Source organism: Excalfactoria chinensis, chromosome 3 (genome assembly GCF_039878825.1).
Source record: "Excalfactoria chinensis isolate bCotChi1 chromosome 3, bCotChi1.hap2, whole genome shotgun sequence".
In the NCBI taxonomy this organism is placed as follows: Eukaryota; Metazoa; Chordata; class Aves; order Galliformes; family Phasianidae; genus Excalfactoria; species Excalfactoria chinensis.
In genome coordinates, this window is record NC_092827.1 from 79,785,158 (window position 1) to 79,809,068 (window position 23,911).

At 41.2% G+C, this 23,911-nt stretch overlaps 1 protein-coding gene across 2 annotated transcripts in view; it reads right to left on the bottom strand.

Annotated features, from left to right (window-relative positions):
- Nucleotides 1-23,911, bottom strand: part of TTC7A (tetratricopeptide repeat domain 7A) — a 157,516-nt gene that overhangs the window by 129,848 nt on the left and 3,757 nt on the right. For both annotated transcript variants that reach the window (XM_072333365.1, XM_072333366.1), the window contains 3 exons: nucleotides 11,625-11,755; nucleotides 9,835-9,956; nucleotides 2,359-2,437 (listed from right to left, as the gene is read on the bottom strand). In XM_072333365.1, the coding sequence (XP_072189466.1) occupies nucleotides 2,359-2,437; nucleotides 9,835-9,956; nucleotides 11,625-11,755 (332 nt within the window). The remainder of the gene's footprint in view (nucleotides 1-2,358; nucleotides 2,438-9,834; nucleotides 9,957-11,624; nucleotides 11,756-23,911) is intronic.

A 23,911-nucleotide genomic window follows, 5' to 3' on the forward strand; every position in this document is an offset into this window, starting at 1 on the left:
TTAACTTTTCTTTGACTGCTGCATATTTATTTCCTATGCTATTTATGGACATGGTATGAGCCTGCCAAGAGTCATTCTCTTTTAAATACCAGAATAGTTATGATTGATAAACTGAAACATTACTCCACTTGAGCTGTTGCATCTGTAGGATTAAACAAATCCTCACGAGTTTTAAGAAAATCCATGTGATCAGATTCAGAAAAATAACTTATTTTAATGCAAGATTCTTTATTTTCATCTGCCTCACCACACACGGAATCACCGAATTAGTCTAAAATGCAGCCACGCTAGCACACACGCTAGCACACACTTCCTTCAGCATCAGATAAAGGCAGGTTTCATAGCTGTATCTAGCAAATGGCAAACTGATTTGGATGTACGGCAATGCCTTAAAGAAATATTGTCACATACAACTCCCAGGAAACCCTGAGACCTTCCCCACACTCCTACCGACAACCTACAGAAAGCCTTCTGTTTCTAACTAAGCTTTTCTATGCTTTTTATAGCAAGCAACCATAGGCAAAATGGCTGAGGGCACTGCAGCATTAGCCAGTATCATTTTTTGTCTCAGTGTGTAATTATTTAGTCAGTTTTACCCTGAGGATCCAACTCTCCTGTATTTTTTCCTACAGCCTTAGAGTGGAGGGAAGAATATTATGCCAGCAACAGAAAGATCTTTACTGTTTCCACACAAAAGAAGGAGTACAGTTTGTGATAAGCCTTTCAAAAGGCAAGAACCACATACTTTCAGTTTCTTTGATTTTAACATACAGTACAGTAGCTGTGTAAATTAGCTTCACTCCTGTTTTGAATAAGACCAAACAAACCAGAACAGGCCAAGCCTGTGATTTATGTTATTACTGCCTTTGGCTAAAAAAAGCATCATTATGCTTAGAGAACACTGTGATCCCACAAATTAGGGGAAAAAAAAAACCCTGTGTGTTTCATTTTCATGCATGAAAAATTTGTTTAATTAAGCACATTCCTTCCTTTGCCCTCTTGACAGCTCTTCAAAACTAAACAAGAAAATGAAAACACAACTTCCAGTGTAATGGAAATCCCAGGAAAAACTACTAGATGGACATCTTCGAATTTCCCCTTAAGGAATAACATTCTTCCCCAAGGGCGCTGTATAGCTCTCCCCAGTTGCGTTGGGACGGGAGCATTTGAGTGCCACATTCTGTCACGGTATATGAACAGCAGATGGTTACATTCATTTCAGCGTAGTGATAAAACAGATGAGCAAAAAAATCCCCTGAGTCCCGATCTCACTCTGGGAAAGGATGTGACCATTTGAGTGTGACAATTAAGTCACCTTTCCTAATTCATTGCAAAAACTTTGGTGTGCATCTGCACTTTCGACTACATGTGGAAGATGATCCCAAGGTAACAAGAAGACTTATTTCTAGAACAGAAGTTCAAAAATAGGCAAATGTGAGAAATCTGAGCAAAAATGCACACAGGATACCCCTTCTGTTTGAGGTTTCATTTCAGCTCCACATTTGTATGTGAGGAAGACACACACAGATCAGTCCCATTCACTGGAACCCACTGCTCTCCATCTTCAAAATGTTAAGCAAAACACAGAAAGCCGAACAAAACACAAAACAAGCTTAGCCATATCCGTGCAATGCTTCTAAGGCTGCAAAGTTCTCATTCATGCTCAAGGTTGCTACTTTCCATGCTGTTGATTTCATCACATCATGAGTAACTTCATGACAAAATTTCTTAAAGTGGAGATAGGAAAGAACCATCTAAGTTAAACTACCCAGTTAATGAGGCACATAACTTTCTCCATGATGTCTTTATCAGAGGCAATCGGGATTAACAAGATAACACAAAAAATAACAATCAATCTGCACTACATTGTTTCAAAGGGAGTTTTACATGAGGAACACAGAAGCACTTTAGTTTAAAAAACGCCCTGTTTATTTGTTGCAAGAGCCAGAAGTACTTAATGCTGCTACATGCAAATCTGAAAAGTTGTATATGCACACACTGACAAGCGAGAGAAAGAAAACAAGGGACAGCACTGTCAAACTAAATTCATTCCTATTCCTATTTATACAGCAGACAAAAAAAGTACTGAGAGAACAAAAAAACAAACCAAAAAACAGAAAAAGGAGAGAGTGAGAACAAAGTAACCCATATGTCCAGATCTGAGGGCTCAGAGGTTTCGATTGGATAGAGCTTTGAATGAAGGACATCACTAGAAATATCACTCCCAGAAGTATTAAAACAAAAAATTCCAAGCAATCAAGTGAAGACATTTTTTTTGTCCTACTGCAGTGGTTAAAAAACAGAGTTCCTGCACAGCACATTACACCCACCTTCCCTTCTCCCATTCATTCCCCTTACCATTTTGAAGGTCTGAGTAGCTTTTGTTTCCACAGTCCGTAATACTTCTCGCAGACTCCTCATTCCCTTCACAATATTGCTAAGGGGAAGGCAGAAAAAAAAAAACACCGTAAAACAAAAGGTAAAAGCAAACCAACATATTTGAGAAGAAATATTTTGATGGCGCACCAAAGGTGGGCAATAAACGTGACATTCATGTAAGCCAAGAAAGGAAACCCTTGCACCAAGCGTGTGGCACTGAGACGAGTCACTCTGAGGCAGAGGACAATGGCACCGAGCGAGGCAGTGACTGTAGCATGCCTGCTCCAGATGGCTTCCTCAGAGAAGATCACATTCACATTTGAGGAACAGAGGGGACATTTGGAAGCTTTTCATAGTTCGTGTTTATAAAGCAGATGCTTCTTCTTAAAAGCATTCACATCCCCTCTTCGCACACTCAGATTGGACTGGTATGAATTATACCGAGCTTAAATGATTCTTTTAAATGATGATGACTTTTAGGCACTTAAGAGTCTTGTGCCTGGTGGTCCAGACATGTAATGAAATTACAGTGGTTTAAAGAGTTTGTTGTCAGGCAGCTACGTTGAGTAGCAGACCACAAGCACAACTTAATCTCCAGTGAAAGAGGGCTAGGCTGAAAAAAATAATAATCACATTACTATGCATATACCATGAGTAATTAAACCAGCCTAGCTGCAAAATGATATCTTAACCATGTGCCTAAGCGTCGAAAGAGATGGAGGGAGGAACAGTTAAACATTGGACATATCAGTGCACATGAAGCTTGTAAGCTCCTCCAGGTTAAGGACATGGCCATACCACCACAGTAACTACAAGAGTTCAGCTCATTTTCACTGAAAGGTGGAAGCTACACAAAGAAATAGAAGCCAACAGAAAAGGAGCAATGTTGCTTTGAATTAAAGACATTCAGACAGCGGTAGTTCTGGTATATTAAAATGCCACTTCAGCTTCTTCCAGGAAAATCTTCTGTGCAGGCAGCATCTTGGTTTTGTTAAAAAGCCACACACCATAACAACCACCTCTGTGAATCTGTTTAAATTCTGAAAGTAATTATGCAGATTGTGTCTGTGCCTACTTCCATGCACTGCAAATCTTCTTGTGCTCTAAAATCAACCGTAAACATCTCAAGAAACATTGCAAAACATTTTCTGGGGAAAAAAAAAAAGTAAGTTGATGCTCTTTGTCTCAAGTCTTGGCTTTGGGAAATGCCACCTTAAGGCCTACAGACGTCAAGTCACACAATTCAAATGTGTGTGGCCTTCCTTCCAACCAAGTTTAATGTTCAAGTTTTAAACATAGAGAAAAGACTTCTGCAAACTACCCAGTTGTGGGTGATCTACAGACATGGTAAGAGGCAAGAGAAAAAAAAACAAGCACAAGTTTTACTAGATGCCATCTCTTTTTTTACCCTTTCCACTCTCCCCTATGTAAAAGATTTTCTCAGTTTTTCATGGAAAACTTCTTTGAGGAAGTTTCAATAAGCTGGACATTAAAGCTCCAGAACACGTTCCAAATAGAGAGCCAAGATACCTGCTGCATTTTGTGGGTTCAGGGAAGAATACTCACACATACATATAGTTCTGGATCTTAAACTAAGGAAAGCAATTAGGCACAGGGTGCCGTTCACACACATGAGCAGTCACACCAAAGCAAACAGAATTGTTCACAAGTTATTTAATGCTGAAGAATGAAAAAGACATTCCCACAGTTGAACTGAAAGCACCAGCCCAACTGCTCCCCTCAGTTACTTAAGAAGTACAGGCCATTCCTGTACTTCCTTGGGCTCCTTAAGAGGCTCAGAAGAAGAAAAAGGCTGTACATGACATTTCCAAGACACTTTCAAGAATGCATATGTTTAGGTTTCTTGTTATGATAATGGTATTTGTCTTAAAAGCATCAATGAATTCCATTTACTAGCAACAGAAAGAAGATTAGTGATAATTTGCAAAGCCAATTAATTCCCCATTTGGCTTTTATTTAGAGACTAAAAACCTAGAGAATGTACTAAAAAAGAGACAGTTTTCTTCTCAGAACATCAGAGCACTGTTTCACTTCCAGCTTTTAGACAAGGCCATAAACTATGTCGATGCCTCACAGGAGGACCATCTTTTTCTGAACTGACAGGGAAAGGAAGATTAAGGAATATGAACCTGAGGTAAATGAAGGAAAAAATGGGAAGCTGCTGCCCTACCACAAATCTCTGGGGCTGAACACAGACCACCAGACAAACACCAAAAGCACCTTCAGAGGGGTAGCAGCACACAGCAGGCAGTTGCAAGAAGCAGCTCCCCCTTCCACTCAGTGCTCCAAGGCACTGGAAGGCTGAGAAGCACACACCTCACTTTAAGCGTGAGTACTACTGAAAACAATAACTAACTTACAGCTCTGTTAACAGATGCCTTTCATACATAAAGCATGCACATGATGAGATTTTTGAAAATAGAACCTGAAGAATACAGAAAAGTAGGTCTGTGAACAGCAGGAAGCACATGCAGATGAGTGGATGAGGATGTAGTCGTAACCCTTAGCAATCCATGGCAAATCCACTTGATCTTATCTAGGTCAGGAACTAAGCAATCTTGAGCACCTCGTGACTTCAACAGAGTACCTGGAAATCCCAGGTGCTGTTGGTTCAAGTCAAGGCATCATAAGTCAACATTAGATGACAGAAATTAAATGAGCTGAAAGATTCTGTAGGCCCCTACTGCACTGCTAAGGTGCCACAGAAATAAAACAAAAATAATAATAATTAAGAAAAGAGGAACTGGAAGGAAACAGCACCTGGCCATTAAATGAACTGCTGTGGTTTGAGCCACAAGGGTGGCAAGAGAGATATTTTAAGAGCCATTATGAAATGTGGTTCCGAATTCAAGTATAGCTAATTTAATAAAGGGGAACGCAGAAAACCATTAGTGCAAGTAGCAACTGAGAGCACGCTGAGCAATGACTCAGTCCAGTATGGAATTAAAACCTGTGTGTTTGTTTGATTTTTGTGGGTTGTTTTTCATTTTTGCTGTGTTTTGTTGTTGTTGTTCTTTAGGGATTGCTTGGCTTTTTGTTTGTTTTCCTGGTAGAAGTACCCTCATTAATACAGGGCAATTACAGGGCTATGAATGGAAATAGTCATATCACAAATGTCACATTAGCTGTTTAACACCACACAAAATTCTAAGGCAAGAAACTTGAGAAGTACATTGTTTTCTGTGCAAAGTCTTTGAAAATAGAATGCAAATAATGAGCCAAAGCAGACCCCAAAAGATCGTGTTCTTATCCTTATTTATTAACTGTAAAAACAGCCAGTAACAAATGGAAGAGATTATCTGGAGGTGGTTACATGGCAGTTTGCAGAGTCACTTCTCCAGAGGAAAGCACACAAACAGCAGCAATGCCATGCCCACTCTGCACCTCCTATATCTCTCCCAGCTTTCTAAGAATTCATACTCTCTCTTTAGACAGCTGCTTATGCACAGGCATAAAAAGGACTCAAAGAACTAGACCTCAGATTCTTATGAAAGATAAAAGACAACTAACTATAACAAAGCACATTAGCGTTTCCCAGCATCAACCTGTCAAGCAAGCTAGACTCAAAAAAAAAACAACCACCATAGCAAAGCACCAAAACAAACACAAAAAAAGCACAGCCTCAAACCTCAAACTAACCAACCAATGAAAAAGGCTTAGCATTTATCTATGCTGGTTGCTCCAAAAGTAAGGTCTCATTTATTTCCATGGAAATTACAACCAATACAAAGAATACAATAACGCTACTTGATAAAGCATACTCTCAAATCTTTCTTCGGGGGGGTCAGCAATGAATAAGAGTCTGCATACCACACACATAACAATCTGCACCAGTGGAGGTAACCCACTGTCACCATTGCTGAAACGCACCACCCACCACCCCGCTGTGCTCACACCCTCTGCTTGGTATCCATGAACATTCAGCAAGCACTGATGAATGTCAACTGGCTGCTACTTTTTCTGCATGGGGGAATTCAGTAACACACCTTTGCTTCAGACACTCTTCTACGTCAGACGCCATTGTGTCAGACTGTTCCTCTGCTGCCATCCGGCATACAGCAACAACATGTAATGGGATACTGGCAAGAAGGTTCAACCTCTGCTGCTGTACCACCAACATCCACCTCTGACATTGTGGGCCAACATAACAAAATAAGAGGCACTGGTTTTAGAGCAGCCCCCATAGACTGATCTAGCAGGCAGTGAGACTCACTTGTGAATTAACAGCTGCACTGTCCTAAGTTTTCTTTATTAGATGCTAGACTTGGAGAATTGAAGAAGGGATAAATGGCAAGCAAGCCCACACAAATTCCTCAGAAAAAGATTAATATTCTGGCAATTTTTTTGTTAGATTCTACGGTAACACTCACACATGCATGAAGTTACTCTTTCCAAGTGCCCATGCAACAGAAGCCTATAACATTTAAAAAATGGAACTGAGGGCTCTGCAAAAATGACTTGGGAAGAGAGAAAGAAGGAACTGCATATGCTTTCCCTAGCAGCCAATTTCATCAGGGCTTTCCAAAGTAACTCAGGTTCCTAGCTTGAGGGGTCATTAGGAAATCTGATTTTTACTAAGCACTTCATACTTACTTTTCAGAAAACCATTCTTTTCAGAAGCACCTACAGCTTCCAAAACCATCCACTTCCTCTGGAACACCCGGATATTTTCATTTCCTTTGCTACTCCATACATAGTTCAAATACCATTAGAAGAGTCACACAGAAATAACCATTACTTCATGCAGATGAATCCTATTTGCAACTGCAGGAGATGTGCTTTCAGCAACACAGTATTTTTAAGTTAACGTCAATTAACAGGGAGAAGAACTGCCACAGCTGTAGGACTTGCTGGTCCTCACAGCTTGCTCCTTAGCAGCACGCACCTTTGTTTTGCATGGGTGCGAGTAAGGGAGATGCCTTTTTTTCCACCATGCACTAAAGGGGAAAGGACATTTCTGCCTCCTGTGTTATTTGCTTTCCAGTGGTGGCTGCACACACAGAGAACTGCCTAGAATTGTACACAGGAAAGTCACATCACAGTGCTCTAGAAAGGTCTGGGTTTGAAGGGACCATAAGGATCATTAAATTAAACTTTTTACTCAGAGAGTGGTGAGGGGCTGACACAGGATGCCCAGAGAAGCTGTGGGTACCCTACCACTGGAGATGTCAAGGTCAAGTAGGATGGGCCCTGACCTAATCTGACATATCGGGCTGCCAATTCTGCCAGTGTCAGGGAGGTTGGATCTAGATGATCCTTAAGGTTGCTTCCAACCTAGCCACTGCATTTCTCTATGATCCCTGATCACGATCCAAGAGGTTGCCAGCAGGAACAAAGCAGGACAGTACCACTCCTTTCCTTTCCCAGTTCATCCACTGAGGGAGACATCAGCTCCCCTTTAGGAAATGAAGTGCCGTTTTGTATACAAATGCCAGGGGGAAGGGCATGGCACCTACCAGGACCCAGCACAAAATATTTGAAAAGGCCTGTTCCCTTTTCACCCTCCCACCCTTTTCCTTCATATATCCCAATGCTGTTTATGCCCTCTCGTGGCAGAAACTGCACATTAATATACAAGCAGGGGCACAGACACAAAAAGGGGATTCCCACTTGTCTCATTTTCCTCCCTCTGGTCCTTTAATTTCACTGGCTTTTGCTTCTGATTTGCACTGGAAGAGGTGCAAAACTAACAGGGCTTTGTTCTTGTCACAACTATGTCAGCTCCACAGCAGTAATGAGGCTGTTTTTTCATCAGGAGACAGCTACAGAGAACGTTTTGCTGCTACTGCAGCGATTCTGCTTATAATCAAAGTGGTGCTTAATTCACACATGTATTTTGATTCCCAATTGTTTTCCTGTTGAGCTGGGTTTTTTTTTCTTTCTTAAAAGGCTGTCATTATAATAACGTGGGAAGAGAGCAACCAGGGCTCACAGTAATAGCTAAAACAACCCACTGGATATATTGAAGTGATGAAGATTGAATTTCAAATGTTGCTGAATAAATGAACATGAGTGAGTACGTTATTCAAAAGGTGCCTAGAGGACATCAGTGCCATATGTTCTAAATGAGATTTTATTTTATTACATGGCTAATGAGTTTACTGGCAAGACCTGAGCTTTTTGTTTGCTACCAAAATGGCAAAGGGCCAGTAAAGCTCACTCTTTGAGCTACAGATGGTCAACCATCATCTCTTGTGGGAAAACCACATATGTATCTTGTATCACTGGGACTACATCTTGGAACCTTGTACTTCCTTACAAATAAACTTGCAGGCAGTTGACTAAAGGGGTCATTTCGTAACACCTGGTCTTTATGAATAAAGCCATTAGGTTAAATAAGGCTCACCTCAAGGCACCCTGCATGGACATGCTATAGTAAGTACAACTGCAGTGTACATGAAGGCCTTTAATCCCGGCTACAAATAAAACAATCGAGAACACCAAGCATATTCATAGATGTATTTAAATCATTACTGGGGGGAAAAGAAAGAAAAAAAACAAAAAAAAAAACAACCAAACAAACAAACAAACAAAAACCTGAAGAGAAGCAGCAGCAACAACAGAATCAAACTATATTTGGGATTTTTCTACAGAAGAATTTAAACTGATTTTTGCTGTGATCTTTTCCCTCGTTTTCTCTTTTTCTGTCTCTCCATGTTTTTCTTTCCCCCTTTCTTCTCCATTTCATTCAGAAGGAAAAAGGAGGTAAGAAAAAGAGAGAAAATATCTTTTGGAGTGAAGGTTTTATAAAAGCCACAAAAATGAACTACTTTCAAAGGTGGTTTGCTAAAGAAAGTTTACAAACCTTTGACCAATTACATTCTACAGAACAGTGAGAAATTCAGTAACTGATTCCATAAGAACAAAAGCTAAAGAAACAGGACTAGGGAAGGATGAACTTTTACAAGTATTATCTACACGTGGCAATCTCTCCATCAGCTAAATAGATTTGAAGATACTGCCTGTATTTGGGGGTCACTGTGCTCTCACTGATGGCCTTTGAAAAAGAGCGTTCCTTCTAGTTAAACCACACAGATCTGGGGGTTTGGTCAAGACATTCAACACCTTCAATAACTAAAAGAAACAACTCTTTAACACTTCACTGAGCTCTAAACCAGGCCTTGGGGCTGCACATTCAAAAAGAATTCAGTAGTATTTGCATTCCACTCGCTCTCTATGGTCAGACTCCTCTCATCTCCACAGGGAACAGAGCTGAGTCAAGACAATAAAATAGTTGAACCCCACCCTACTTGTGAGTATGGACTTAGGATGAGAGGGAAAGGCGGGTGGGAGGGGTAGGATATGAGAAACCTTGAAGCAAGTCAACAGCAGCAACAAAAAGTCACAACAGAACACATGAATACATAATTCTCATCTGTTCTCAGATGAAATATGCAGTATTATCTATTTTTACTAACATCTGCATCCACCTACCCCTTTTTCAAATGAGTCACGTAGGCACTCTGTAGAGCTGCTTCCAGGAAGTAGGACAGTTCAAACTCAGCGTATGCCGTGTTGCTGCCCTTTATACTCCTCGAATGTGTGTTGTTTAAGGTCTGTGAGGAAATAAATCAGCGGGATAACAGAAAACGCTTTGAACTAGCCACTTCTCACAGGAAACCAAAAATAAAATGTTAGCTTCTGTCATCAGATTCCTATTCAGGTTACTTGAAAACCTACCTTCATTAGCTACTCTGATAACCTTTCAAAGACAACTTTAAAATAAACTATACAGTGACTTCTGTGAAGTATTCTATGTGCAGTGTGAGTTCTGAAACACCAACATCTGCTACTTTCTATTCTTAATATGTTTTATTAAGCTACATACCAATATTAAGTACTACTCTGACCAACAGAGCCAGCATCTTGCATAGAAATAGAAACACAATGTTTAAGTGGGGATAAGTGGGATACCACATGACAAATATTTATGAGTCAGTAAACTACAAGGAGTTTTGATGGCAGAATCTTAGCCTTTCCACTTTTAGTCTTACCAAACCCTTCTTGCTTTGGCTTCCTTAGAAGCTCCATCTTCCAGACCAGCTAACAAACAGCTTTCACTGCTGGAAGCAGCACTGTGTATACCCTCCAAAGCAGTACTTTACTTCCAGGAATGAGAAGGTTCTATGGACTCTGAGTGTGTGAATCAGGAATCCTGCATCCTTTTCAGTCTAGATGATGAACAAATTCTTGTTCAAACTTTTTCCCTTCTTGGTGGACACAAGCTGTCAGTGAAAACAATTCCATGCCCAGCACTGCAGGAATTCATTCTCCTACAATGAAAAGGCTACACTTCATTTTAAATAAAAAGGCCATTTAGCTTTTACTTGCACGGAAACAGACCAAACTACTTGTTAGATGGCTACTTAATGGATTTCTGTGTGTGCTGTAAGCTTATTTTTCTTGTTTTAATGCAACTGGAAGCAAAACCAGCAGCCTTGCTGCTGAGAGGAAGAGAAATATCTGGTCAGAAGGTCTGAGGCTGTGAAGTACAAAATAATGAATAATGCCCACTGCTGCTCATGTCAAGCATAACGTGTGGAAGAGGACAGAGTGTGAAAACATATAGCATGTTCCTGTTAAATGCTGCTAGTCAAAGGTACAGGGATAGAGATACCTAAGCATGTACTCAGCAAGGAACAGGCATGTACTACAGTTCAGTACAGAGCTCAGTACTCATTTTACTCAGCATCCTTAGCCAACATCAGGCTAAGCAGTTACCCGCTATTGATCCAGGTTCCTCCAGTTTCATCTGGAAATTGCAAAGCATTGGCAGCTAACGTGCTATGATCAAGCCAAAAGGTAACCTGTAGCTTGTTAGAGATCTCAATATCCAATATTGTATATCATTTACATGGCAGATACTTAAAATGTCTAGGGTTCCTTCATAGTAGCACTTGGCCCATCAAGCCTGTAATCCTTATTAAGAGCTAGATTTGAGATACAGACCTGAGCATATCTCAACTGTTCAGTACTTTACTACAGGCAAAACTGGTTTCTACATGTCATTCTCAAAAGAAACTGGCAGAGACCAGACAAACAACTGTTTTGCAACTGCTTACACTGAAAAGCTCAGCCTGCAGAAATGACACCTGGCTCCTTCAGATTTGCTCTCATTCTCTTTATTGTCTATAACTTCTTGACATTTTAACCACCATTCTGCAGCCAAAATTCCTGGATGTTCTACTCAAGTCACCAGGTAACACCCTGAGCACATTACTTACCTTTTCAAGCTCCTGCAGGTACACTTGAGCAATGACACACGCAGTCTCAAAGCAAGACATGACTTCCTCCTCCCTTTCACACAGGCGAGCACGTGAGGCGATTGAGTTGGTTGAGCGCTCCAGAGACAGACCTGCAAAATAGCAGCACCTTCATTAACTGGCATCCACTAACAGCAATGCAGCCATGTTATACTTCTACTTGCTGGCTGACAGCAAAGCTTTTCCGTATGTAGATTTCCCCATAATTTTAGTGACTTTTAGGAGAAGATCCCGGGAAGACAAAATTCTTACACATGCAAGGCATTTTTGTCATGCTGCTCTAACATATGGTACCACTGCATGCTTCTACAGCACCTTTCGAACACTTCATGAAGACAGAACATACAAATCCTCTATCAGGGATGAGCAAGCAGGGAAATTATGGCCTGTATTTCCAAAGATGGCTATAGGTTTCAGGTGCTTCAATATAAGTGCTATTTCAGAAACACCCTAGCGATGGATTTGAGAATATCTGAGTATCCACTACTCCAAGTGAAGCTTTCAATAGCAGCTGTTTTGAGGAAGAAACGTGGAGAAAGACACCAACACAGAACGGAAAGACCTGAAGCCTTTTGTGGAAAATCTGAGCACTTGCAAATTGCATGTGGACACGTGCATACAGCATATAAATAGAGACTCATAGCTACTGTCCCTACACAAAAATCCCTTACTACCCAGTCCTTGTCTGGACTCCCACCACTATATCCTTTATTTCCTTAAATCCTTTTGGAGAGGCTATATGTATGCAGACTAAATTTATTCTGATCTATACAGATTCTTATCCCCCACAACACTGCTTGGAAACCTGAGTGTCTTTTACACCAAACAACTGCACAGATGCCCAGTAGTCCACACAGGCTGCAAATTGTTTAGTGTGCATTTCCTATGAAATTTTATGTGTAACAACATTCCAATAGTAATGAAAATCTTGTAAGATGTAACACAAAATCCCTGCCTTCCTGACACAGGTCTGAAGGATAAGCTGTTTGGACAGGCTCTCCAGGGAAGCAATGAGGACCACTGCTGCATATGCCAGAAGAATTTGCCCCATGTGAAGAGCTGCGGCTCATATCAGGAACCACACTTTCCTTGTACACAGTCCTGGACACCCAGCAGAGCTCACTTCAGGCCTCTGTGGCTAACCACTGTGAGATGGCAAAGGGGAGCCAGGCTACTCCATGATGAACAGCATGTCAGAAGCACTCATTCTAGAGGAGTCTGAGACTCCTAGACGGCCTTAGCTCTGTTTATTTTTCACATTCAATGTTTCTATTTTATCCCCTTGGTAACCGTGCTAGGAGTCTTCCTGTCCCAAGCTCTGCCTTTGAGCAGACACAAGCAGTTAGTTATGTGGAAGAAGCCCCACACATGAGAGTTCAGGAGGAGGCTCCCCACTGCCCTTTCCCAGATCAGGGCTCCATGGCACATCCCCCAGGACCCACTAAGGAGAAGCACACACTAGTATCCTGCACCTTTGAAAATCCTGGGGGACAGTTATCTTGCTGCTTATCACTAACAACCATTCTTTATTGTCTCCTTTCTACTGACATCCGTCTTGCATAGGAAAAATCCAACTGATTCTGTCCTCCAATCGACTTTCGAAGCCTCTGGCTTTATGTCCAGATTTTTTCCTTACTATCTCAAAGTTTCTCCTCACTCTGTTGCTACGTACTGAGAGGGAAAAGAGAATGTTAACTCAATACAGAAAGAGAAAACATCCAGTGGTAAAGCTACATCAACTTACAAATATTACTCTCAGATCTGACTCAATTCACCTCTGAATTTCAAGCCATCCACCTTAACCAAAAATAAATCCAGCAAAGTGTTGCATTTCAGAGTCACCACTCTGATCTGGATGCTGCAAGAGCCACCTGAGCATGGGCTGTGTGGAGGCGGCTTATCGTGGGAGATGTCACACAGGCTGACACAGAACAGGCTGACAAAAACCATTTACATACAGGCTGCCACCCACTGCAAGGAGCTACTATCTTTAAGCTCTGATGTGGGGGAAGAAAGCGAGCAGCCCTTGCCAGCACCAAGTGACAGCAAACATACCCATCCACACAGCCACAAAAACAGAGGTGGGGCAGAACAATGGTTGGGATACCAACACTTCCCAAAAGATTTCTTGCTGCAGTAATCATAGAGCCATGTACAACATACTGAGAGAAGACAGTATGCTACACTGCACACGTTTTTCCACTTGCAAAGGGCAAGAAGGAATAATGACCCACATGATGTGAAATTAGTCATAGAGCTTCCTGCTCATACTGTATGTGCTGACCTGATGCTATCAGAGGGTAAGATCTGCTGCAGTATCTGAACCAGATTCACCGCCGAAATACAAGAAGAAAAATCAGAGCAGTCAGGGAGCAAATGCAGCAGACAAAAAATGAAGGATGAAACAAATTCCTGCTCTTCAGCCATCAGTTCAGCTCTCACAGTGCAAAGTCCCAACAATTACAGATTTGCCTGAAGTGCAGCTGTGTGTGGACAGCACTGTTTAAATACCCACCAGCCCTGACAGCACTAACTCCACTGACTCTCCTCCATTGCTATCAGCAAAGAAAAACCTTTGCACAATTCCATGTGTTTTTCATTCAACTCAGTTCCCCAAAAGCCACAGAAGAGCACTAACTGGACTTAGCAAAGCATAGCTCCTGCTGAGATTGAATTAACTCATGGGTAAAGCATAAAGCTACATGCTTTCTGGACAGCTGGTTGAGGAATTCTTTTAAACCAGGTACTGTAAGACCACAGTAACTTATAACTCACCTATACCAAGATTTTGTCTCATAAGAATCAGATGCCCAGATTTAAATAAACAAACATATGCAAATACATACCACAGAAACTTTATACATACAGGAGATACTATTTTCTAATGGCTATGGCTCAAGTCAAAGAAAGGCCTTTCATTAAAAAATAAACTCTTTCTACCTACTTCAGAGGCAGCAGCTTTCTATGTATAGAAGCAGTACTTTTCTTTCCTGAATAAAGGAAAGGCTTCTATCCGCTTCCTTTATTTCTCCAAAAAACTATCTCTGGCTCTTTATCTCTCTAATTTTTGCTTGTTCTTCTGCCATTCTGAAGCTAATTTGCATTTATGCCAGAAAAGAAACACAGCATAAGGCATATAAGAGTTGTCACAGACTGAAGAAATTCCTCCCTAGAGTTCAAATGCACTGCTTTCATTCATGGAAACCTGAATGGGGACATTTTAGGAAGGGTTATTTCCAGCTTCATCTCACCCAGTCCTTCCCAAAGGAAGAAAACATGTCATGTAGTTGTAATGTTCCAAAGTGACACTATGAAAAGAACCGGAAAACACATGTGCAAACAGACATAAGGGCTCATTCTCAGCAACAGAGATCACAGCAAAATTCAGGTTGGATGGGGTCCTGAGAGGTTTACAGTCCAACTTGCTGCTTGACAAATGGTCAGCACAGGCTCATCAGGGCTTTACCCAGGCAGGTCTTTAAAGCTCTGTGAATAGATGGAGCCTGCACAACTGCTAAGGAGAAGAGCACGCTAAGGTAGCTTTCTTCTTTTTTTCCAATTCATAATCTAGTTCCTCGAATAGCAGCATTACTCCTACTAACTAGGAGGGATACATCAGTCAATTCACAGCTCTCATCATTTTCATTCTAACACAGGCCTCCATGGTATTATGTCTGTGTCAAGCACATAGATAGGAACTCAAAAAAGAGCTTAGGATGGACTTATAACTGCCAAAAGCATCAGTCCCAGCCTGCAACTCACACACCTATTCTCACAGCTGCACAGACAGGCTATCCTGGCCAGAAGCCAACGAGCTGCTATGCTGACGATATGTAATGGTATTACTACAGCAACATAAATAATTTGTCCCAAGGTAAGCCATGGTGAGAACCATGGCACAGCAGCTACACATCCTCAGTCCTGCAGCCCTCCCAGCAAAGGATGTCTTCTGCTGGGCAGCTGCAGCCACCTCAGCACAGCTCTAGGAAGTCAGCCCACACCAAAACAAGACCAGCTCCTCAAACATGTACACACACACGAACTAAGTTCGGAGGTGCAGTAAACACTTTTTCAAAGACAGCAGAATTGAAAGGCACAACCAAACCCTTGCACAACTGGCATTATGGCCATCCTGCCCCACTCTCCCAGCCAAGAGGCCAGCTCTAGAGCATAGCTCTCAACCAAGCAATCACACTATGGTGTCTTGGAAAGCAAAAAGCTCAGACTTAACAAGACAAAGAAGCTGGATGGCAAGCACTGCTCTGAAAAGCCACTTCAGTCACCTCCCCCCACCAGTTCCATGTCAGCTCCGCACACCTCCCTGCGAGGCAGAAGTCAGCCACCTCAATCCAAGGACATCTGCTTTGCTGAGCGTATCAAGATGTGACGCCTGCAGGCTGGTTGCTCTACAGCTTCACGGCAGATCTTTGAACCTGGACTTTAAACGACAACAAAGCAGTCTCCACACTTTTTGATCACAAATCTTCATTCTACTGAGCAAGCATCTCCATTAAGTACATTTATAAATTATATACAAACTGTGTGTGAGAGACGTTCCTGCTCACTTCCCCCTGCATTACAATAATAATAATTCTACAGTTTAAAGGCTTTGTGCTTACAGAACAACTGAACTGGTAACACCCTGGATCGCTCTGTGTACTTCTTGGTTTCTCTGCTGCAAAATCTTAACTACAACTGATAGCAGATTTCTTGTGATGCCATTACTGCAACCTCACACTAGAAACCATCTTTTCATCATCCTCAAAGCAGCTGCTCCACCAGTGGTTACACTTACATGTTTTGTTTGTCAGAAACACTGTTTTTATTAAGGAAGTAATTTATGGCTTACAGCGTCTTCACCAGTAACTTTCCTTATATATTCTTATTTGTTCTAACACTTCTTCCTTCAAATCCCAAGCAAAGAATTTATTTGCTAACAAAGGAATACATTTTAGCTTGTGACCCTATTGTCTTTCATGTGTTATTTCAGCCACTTACCGCAGCAGGAAGAACAAGTGCTCCCGCAACAGTATGTGGTTTGACCTTTTTGCTATTGAGAAAGAAACCCCAAAAGAGGCTGCTAAAAATTTACCGTGAGGTTCAGTTAAGCTTTTGAATTACTAAATTGAACGTTGCTGGACTTCAGACATCACTGGTGTGACATAATTGCAAGGTAAAAGCAATGACTGCAGAATGTGGCTAATGAAAGCCTCATACTAACAGAAGTGTCAGCCCCGCCATTTTCTTATTGTTCACTTCTGTATACATTATCAGCAACCTACAGCATCTTTATGGAAATCCTTAAGGCACAAGGACTGCCCCAAAAGTAATGCCTCTATTACATGCTGTTGGTCTATGGCATCAGAGGCAGGTGTTAGTCATATGGCAGTAGAGATTGAACATTCCTGCCAGTATTCCACTACGTGCTGATGCTGTATGTCAGATGGCAGCAGAAGGACAGTCTGACACAATGGCATCTGACATGGAAATGCAGATGAAGCAAAAGTGTGTCTGAATTCCTCCATGCAGAAAAATGGCACCCACTGATATTCATTAATGCTTGTTGAACCTTTATGGAGACCAAACAGGGGATGTGAGCACACTGAGGCAGCGAGTGGTGCATTTAAACAATGATGCCAGTGGATCACCTTCATAGATGCAGATTTTCATAGGCTCTTGATTATTGCTGGAAAAACGTACATCCAGTGGTGGCAACTACATTGAAAAACAGCACTTCACAGCAGAGAATTTGTTGTACCAGATAGTACTACTGTGCTCTCTGTATCTGTTGCAGTTTCCTTGAAAATAAATAGAAGGCATTACTTTCAGAGCAACCTATGTATTTTCTTTCGGAACCCCAATGGAGCATTTGTACATTTCTGGTTTGTACCGGGACCGCAGTGAAGGAGATGGCTCTGCTAGACTACAGCAAACAGGTGAGAGCAGCAATCTCTCAAGGTTTGTTGACTTGATCAACATTATTCATGTACTTCCATGGATGAAGAATTACATTCTTCTCTAGTCTAAATACAGTAGACAAAAGTGGAGAAGTAGAAAAGCCAAGTGGACGGGGCACAATACAGAGTGGTTGTGCTGATGATACACCATTGGGATGTACTGTTTGGGCTCACTGCATCACTGCCAGGCAGCAGCACCAGTAAGAGTTCTTGTGTAAAACTGCAGTCACTGAACTGGAGTACACTTTGATATGTACTTTTGGTGCAGAAGAGAGAAAACAGAATTACAACTTAACAAACACCTGCATCTACAAAGCAGAGCTTTCACCTATCAGACAGCTACAAGCTACACTGATGCCAGCACAAATAAACTGCATGCTACCTGCCTAGCTGACATAAATGTTGGCAATAGCACTTTGAAGCGTACATGAGGTACAGAACAAAGTCTCCTCCTCTGATGTGGATCAGCATTTAAAAGAGAGAGCTTTTGTTAAGCAAAAGTGCAAACAAGTTCTGCAAACAAAATGCCTGATTCTCAGTTAGGCAGTTCTCAATTTCAGATTGCACCACACATTCTTGCATTAGCCCATTTCTGCTGTATGGGTACATTACAGAAAGTTGTCCCCCCATCAGCCAGAAGCAGCAATGCAGGCAGGATGTACGTAAGGTAGAAGGGCAGAGGAAGAGCTGGATTCTCCCTTACAGAAGAACTGTAAGTCTTCCTTATAGTCGTGGGGCTAACAAACAGTAATGCAGGAATGGATCATCTTTATCTTGACACAGGCAATTACCACATGCTTTTACTTTCCTTTATTACTGTCCAGAAAGGACAAGGAAAATGATTTATTTGAACATGGAAAAGTGTCATCACCCTTCCAATAATCCTCTGCTACATTTGTCTCACTTGTCAAGACAAGTCATATCCTTACATAGCAAAAACAAGAGAGCATGTAGGAATCTTATGCACTACAAGAAAGCTTTTCTTGGAGAACTTGAACTCTTATGATCAGCTTATGGAATGATACCAAGCACAAAAATACACATAGTCATAAGGTTACACGTAGTGGTGGTGGGTTTTTTTGGCATGGGTCAAGATAACATTCTAAATGCTAGTCTGGGAAAGACTAGGAGACAAGGAGAATGTGACTTGCAAGCTTGTATGCCCTCAGGAAAAAAAAAAGGCCAAACTGAGAAAGTATACAGTTAGCCTGCAACATTTGTAAACTGTCACCTGGACTAAAGATGTTTCTAGCAAAAAGAAATCAGAAGTGTAAATTCTCTTTGAAAGGAGGATTACAAAATAGATGATGAGTCTGCGAAACTACACAGCGTTTCTAAACTCAGCTTATCTGCGCCTGAAACTGTTCAAACTGCTAGTGCTCAAAATTACTCCACTCACTGTTCCAGTACACTCAATAGCCTGGGAAGTGCCATCTAATCCAACGGAGATCAAGTACATAGAAATGCCACACCAGAGAAGTTAACTGGAAATTCAGGTTTCGGAAGGACTCTCCTTAAAAGTATGGCTGTTTGAGTCAAGCCCACAACACGCACTACTTAATTGTTTAAACACAGCTTATATTTGCAGCATGTGATGGGCAGCATTAAGTAAAACAAGAAAATAAACTGAAGTTAGAATTTGATGAAGTGCTGAAATTAGTCTTGAAAATAAAGGATCTCTTCCATTAAACAAGGGGAAAGAAGAAAAAAAACCACAACCCTCTCCTCTCTTTCTTCCTTTCATCTCACTCCATTCCTTTAGACTAATGAGCAGCTTTTCAAAGCTGAAGGATCAATAAAGCTTTGATTAAATAAAACCAAATGGGAAAGGTTACTTTCCTTTTCTAACCTATGTTATATGCATACACTCATCACCAAAAGTCTACGGCTTCCAACTATGAGACTGTTCCAAGTGAAATTCATTTAACTGAGAATATTTTCTTAATCCAACTACTTAATGTGCAAGAAAAAAAAAAAAAGCTGACTTTTCAGAAGTTAGCTTTGTGATAAAGACATTTTTAAATGGACATTTTATTCTAGTTTCCAAACAAATACAGCTGAATACAAATTTCACCTAGAGAATTAGTCATGCGGTAGAAAACGGAATGAAAAAAGAATGACTGACACATAAGCGAATGTAAAAGACTTCCCTGAAGCATATGAACAAATAGGTGAAGTACCTTCTGATTAGGTAGAAAGAAAAAAAAACGATAATACCAATTATGTTTACTGACTGCAAACCCACGTTCTTAATAGCTTCTCAAACACCCTAAGAATTAAATGAAGAAGCACAAAAGGAAGTCTAAGATAAATGGCAAAAAAAAAAACAACAACAAACCAAAACAGGCATAAACTGGTGTATCTAAAAAATCATGCTAAAACCAGGGTGTAGTTTTCAAATTATCTCACTATGAAACCCATCTTCCCATTTATTACTTCTTAAAAGATTTGGTTTTCTGTTTACTTGTGACACCATCACTTTCCATCCACAGAACTACTATAACTTGCAGTCACTTCCAGTTTTACAAATTCAAGATGAACATTTTACATAGGGAGAAAGCGGAAAAATATCCTTTCAAGCAATACTGACCTCTGGAAGTTTTAGAAGGCACGACCTTACAAGAAACATGAAAACATGAGACAGCAGTTTGTCCTAAATGCGACTAAACAAACACAGAACTCTGAAAGCCCATAATGAGCTGATCTAACCCCAGAATCCTGGATGGATTTTCAAACTCACAAATAGCCCTCCCATGCTGGGCCCAGATCTCTGCTACCATCATTCCAACTCACAGCTCGTGGGAAGGCTCTGAAAACAGTGGCTGGCTTGAAGCACGTGCATAACTCAATCCAGAGGCATTGGCACTGTGACCTTATGGTTCTTCAGAAGCATCACATTACTGCTCTTGAACACCTTCAAATGGCTCAAGTAGGGTATAAGACAAAATAAAGAATGTTCCAAGCCACTGGACTATAAAAAAACATTAAAAAAAAATCTTATAAATGTGATTTGTGGTTGAATTGTAACAAAGTGCAAACTCACCAAGGATTCTCACAGTCACAACACTTAATGATCTCTTCCACGTGGATCTTTCAGAGATTCAACAACACTGAGCTTATATTGAAACCTTTTGATACAATGGGGCTCCTTTCTAAGGTTTTCAAACACTTCAAGCCTTTAGAAATCAACATACTAGAGTTTCACCTCAGCCTTCCTTAGCATCCCATAAGTACATTATCCCACAGCTTCTTTCCAGCTGCCACTGAACTGGGCCTTCACTCCATCCACATCAGGCACATACCGAGGAAGCCATGAGTCACCCCAGCACTGCCAGCCTCTGGCTGTACAGACTCAGACCTGATCTCCCCATTCTGAGCTGAAATTAGCAGTAATAACACAAAAATTACCAAAGGACGGACAAACAAAGAGGTAGTGGGACTGTTAAAGCCCCAGTTCCCAGAAAAGTAACTAGAAACCATTTGCAATCTTATTTCACTACTGATTTACATGCAGAGATTCAGATAGGAAGTCCATGGGTGGCCTGGCAGCAGATCTGCTGGATGCAGGGAGCTCCTCCCTATGGAGTGACTCACCCCACTGACACTGCACACCCCCATCAGAAGTGCCGCAGAAGTCTAAAGAACTGTCAGTCATGACAGAGCCAGGGCCCACAAGCCAAATAAGCCCTCCACACACCTTCGTGACTCAGGCTGGCAACAGGCTGCAGGAAAGGCTGGGCACCATGCAGCTCCCAAACAAAAGAGGCTTCGGTCCTCTCTGTGCATCACCTCCCTGCACTCACACCAAGAACTTGGGCAACAAAAGAGGAGAGAGCATATTTCCATTGGGACTAACCCAAAAAGCATTAAAACAAAAACAACAGCGCAAGTATGTAATTCACATTATATCATTTTCATATATATATATATATATAAAACCTACTTTAGAATAGCTTAAAATGGCTCTGACGCAACATAAAATGATTGAGTCAATAGACAAGTTAACCACGGGAGATCTTTCTCCTACTTCCTTTCTTCAGTTTTGCCACTGACTCACAGCATGACAGAAAGCAACTCACTTCAGTTCTTCACAACTCAAACTTCCTATCTGTACAACCAGCTTAATGAATTTTGCTTGTCTACATAAAGCTCATTTCAGTGACACTCACTGTAAAAAGACAAATACCAGAAGCGGCAATATTGCCAGGCAAGAAATTACTCCATTCACATTTCTGCAGAGATCAATGACGTGAGCTGGGGAATTAAAACCTCCAAGCACAAAAGTATAGAAACCCATAAACCTAGCAGCATATAACTACAGAAACTAGTTTACTCCACCACAGCATGGAGATCTACCCACTGGGAGCAGATGGGGATCACTGCAGTTTCTGCAGCAAGGGCGGCCAGAGGGAAGGCAAGCCAATGGACTTACATTAACACGTGCAGTTTTGTAGTTCTGCCCGCATATCTGAGATGGACAACACAAATACAAAGCCACAGCACATCCCAAGTGAATAAGAAGCAATACACAAGTTTTATTACTCAATATGGTTTCTTCCAACAGGCAGAACTGCTTGCATTAGCAATTACCTGTCATACTGTGAACCAAGTAGAGGTTTTAAGGAAGAATTAACCTTATGGAAGATGAGGAGGAAGGAGAGAGACACATATGGTCCAACCACCCATTAACTCACAACAGAGGTTAACAGTCATCACTAAGTGTCAAACTGCTGTTAGTGCTCCACTCAGTGCCCACAGGACTATGACATGCTACTCCTCAGTACTCCATCAACGCAGGAATTTGAAGCAGCCATCAGCTTAGATACCAAAAGAATCTTATATTCTCTGACATTTATCCCATAATTTCCCAGTAGTAGCTCAGCCCCAGTATTCATAAACAACTTCAGGATTTAATGAGTGAACTCATTTTGGGTGGAAGCCAACAGAGCAAGACAGGCAAGAAAACTTCTCCTGCTGTTCAACTTCTACAGCTCAATTAGTGGGGTGGCAAATTTGTATCTCTTCTTACTGTAACATCAACCTACCACCTACTACCATTCCTCAGAGGTCACTCAGATTTAGCTCCAGCCTGAAGTGTCCAGCCTTCGATACTGTGAAATTCAAAAGGTGCTCTAAGAAAGCAACCTCAGTTTTACTATCTCATGTTTTATTTCTACTACACACCGATTTGCACACCTCCTCTTTCTCACTGTGTTTTAGTTTGTCTCCAACATTAAAACAGTTAAGTCTGAATCCCTTTGATTTGATCTTCCTCTTGTGACCCTTCCTGCACTACCCTTGAAACACTACTACCTACACAAAATCCAAGGTGCTTTCATGTTTATATTAAGAAGTAACAAGCTCTGGTGCGTTATTGGGTGAACATGGGTATTCTGGCCCCTTCCTCCCATTATGAAATGATGAAAAATTAATGAAGAATGAAAAATTAAGCAGGGAACTGAAGTTCCTGACATATAGAGAAAATAATAGACAGTGTTCAGGCTTTTCTGGATTGTTGTATTAATGACCCCTGCAGAAATTTTATCAGTGATGCTCAAGACTAACCTTAGAGGTTTCAGCTTGTATAAGCTAACAGCAATTCAACCAAAGGTATTATGGGTCAATGGAACTTCTACACAGACACCAAACAAAAAAAAAGAAAAAGAAATCCAAGAAGTCCTTATGCTAACATGTAGGTAAATTTTAAGTAACTCAAATTCATGCTCTGTTCCTTGTCCTGCAGCTGTAGCCTGAGCAGACACATTTTGAAAAGAAAATGTAAATGCACACAGCTGTTGTCACAGCTTCCTGTGCAAGCTTCTAACACCTGCTTCTGCAAAACCGTATGTTGATCACATAGAATACAGAAACTATGATCCTAGGAGTGAGCACTTCCTTCAAAGTTAGCAGGGCAAGCTCCATCCTGCTGGACCTTTTGGTCAAAAGCTTTGGTAGAATATCAAGTGACTTATTATATATCCCTGATACCCTGGCTAACCTGAAAGTAACCATTATGGAGGATAAATGCTGTGAAACAGAACTGCAAAGAGCTGACTCTGCAATAGTGGGAGAACCTTATGATTTATAACACACACAGGTGCAAAAAAATATTTGTATTCCACACTAAACTGTTGGGGAAAAAAAGTAGAGCCTCTGATGTACACACCTGCACCTCCTGCATCTTCATAAGGCAGTGTGGTCATCATCTACCACAGAAGTCTTCCAGGAGCAATGTCACGTTGTCAGCATTCACACATACCTTGTTATACTCTCATCCCACCTTATCCAATT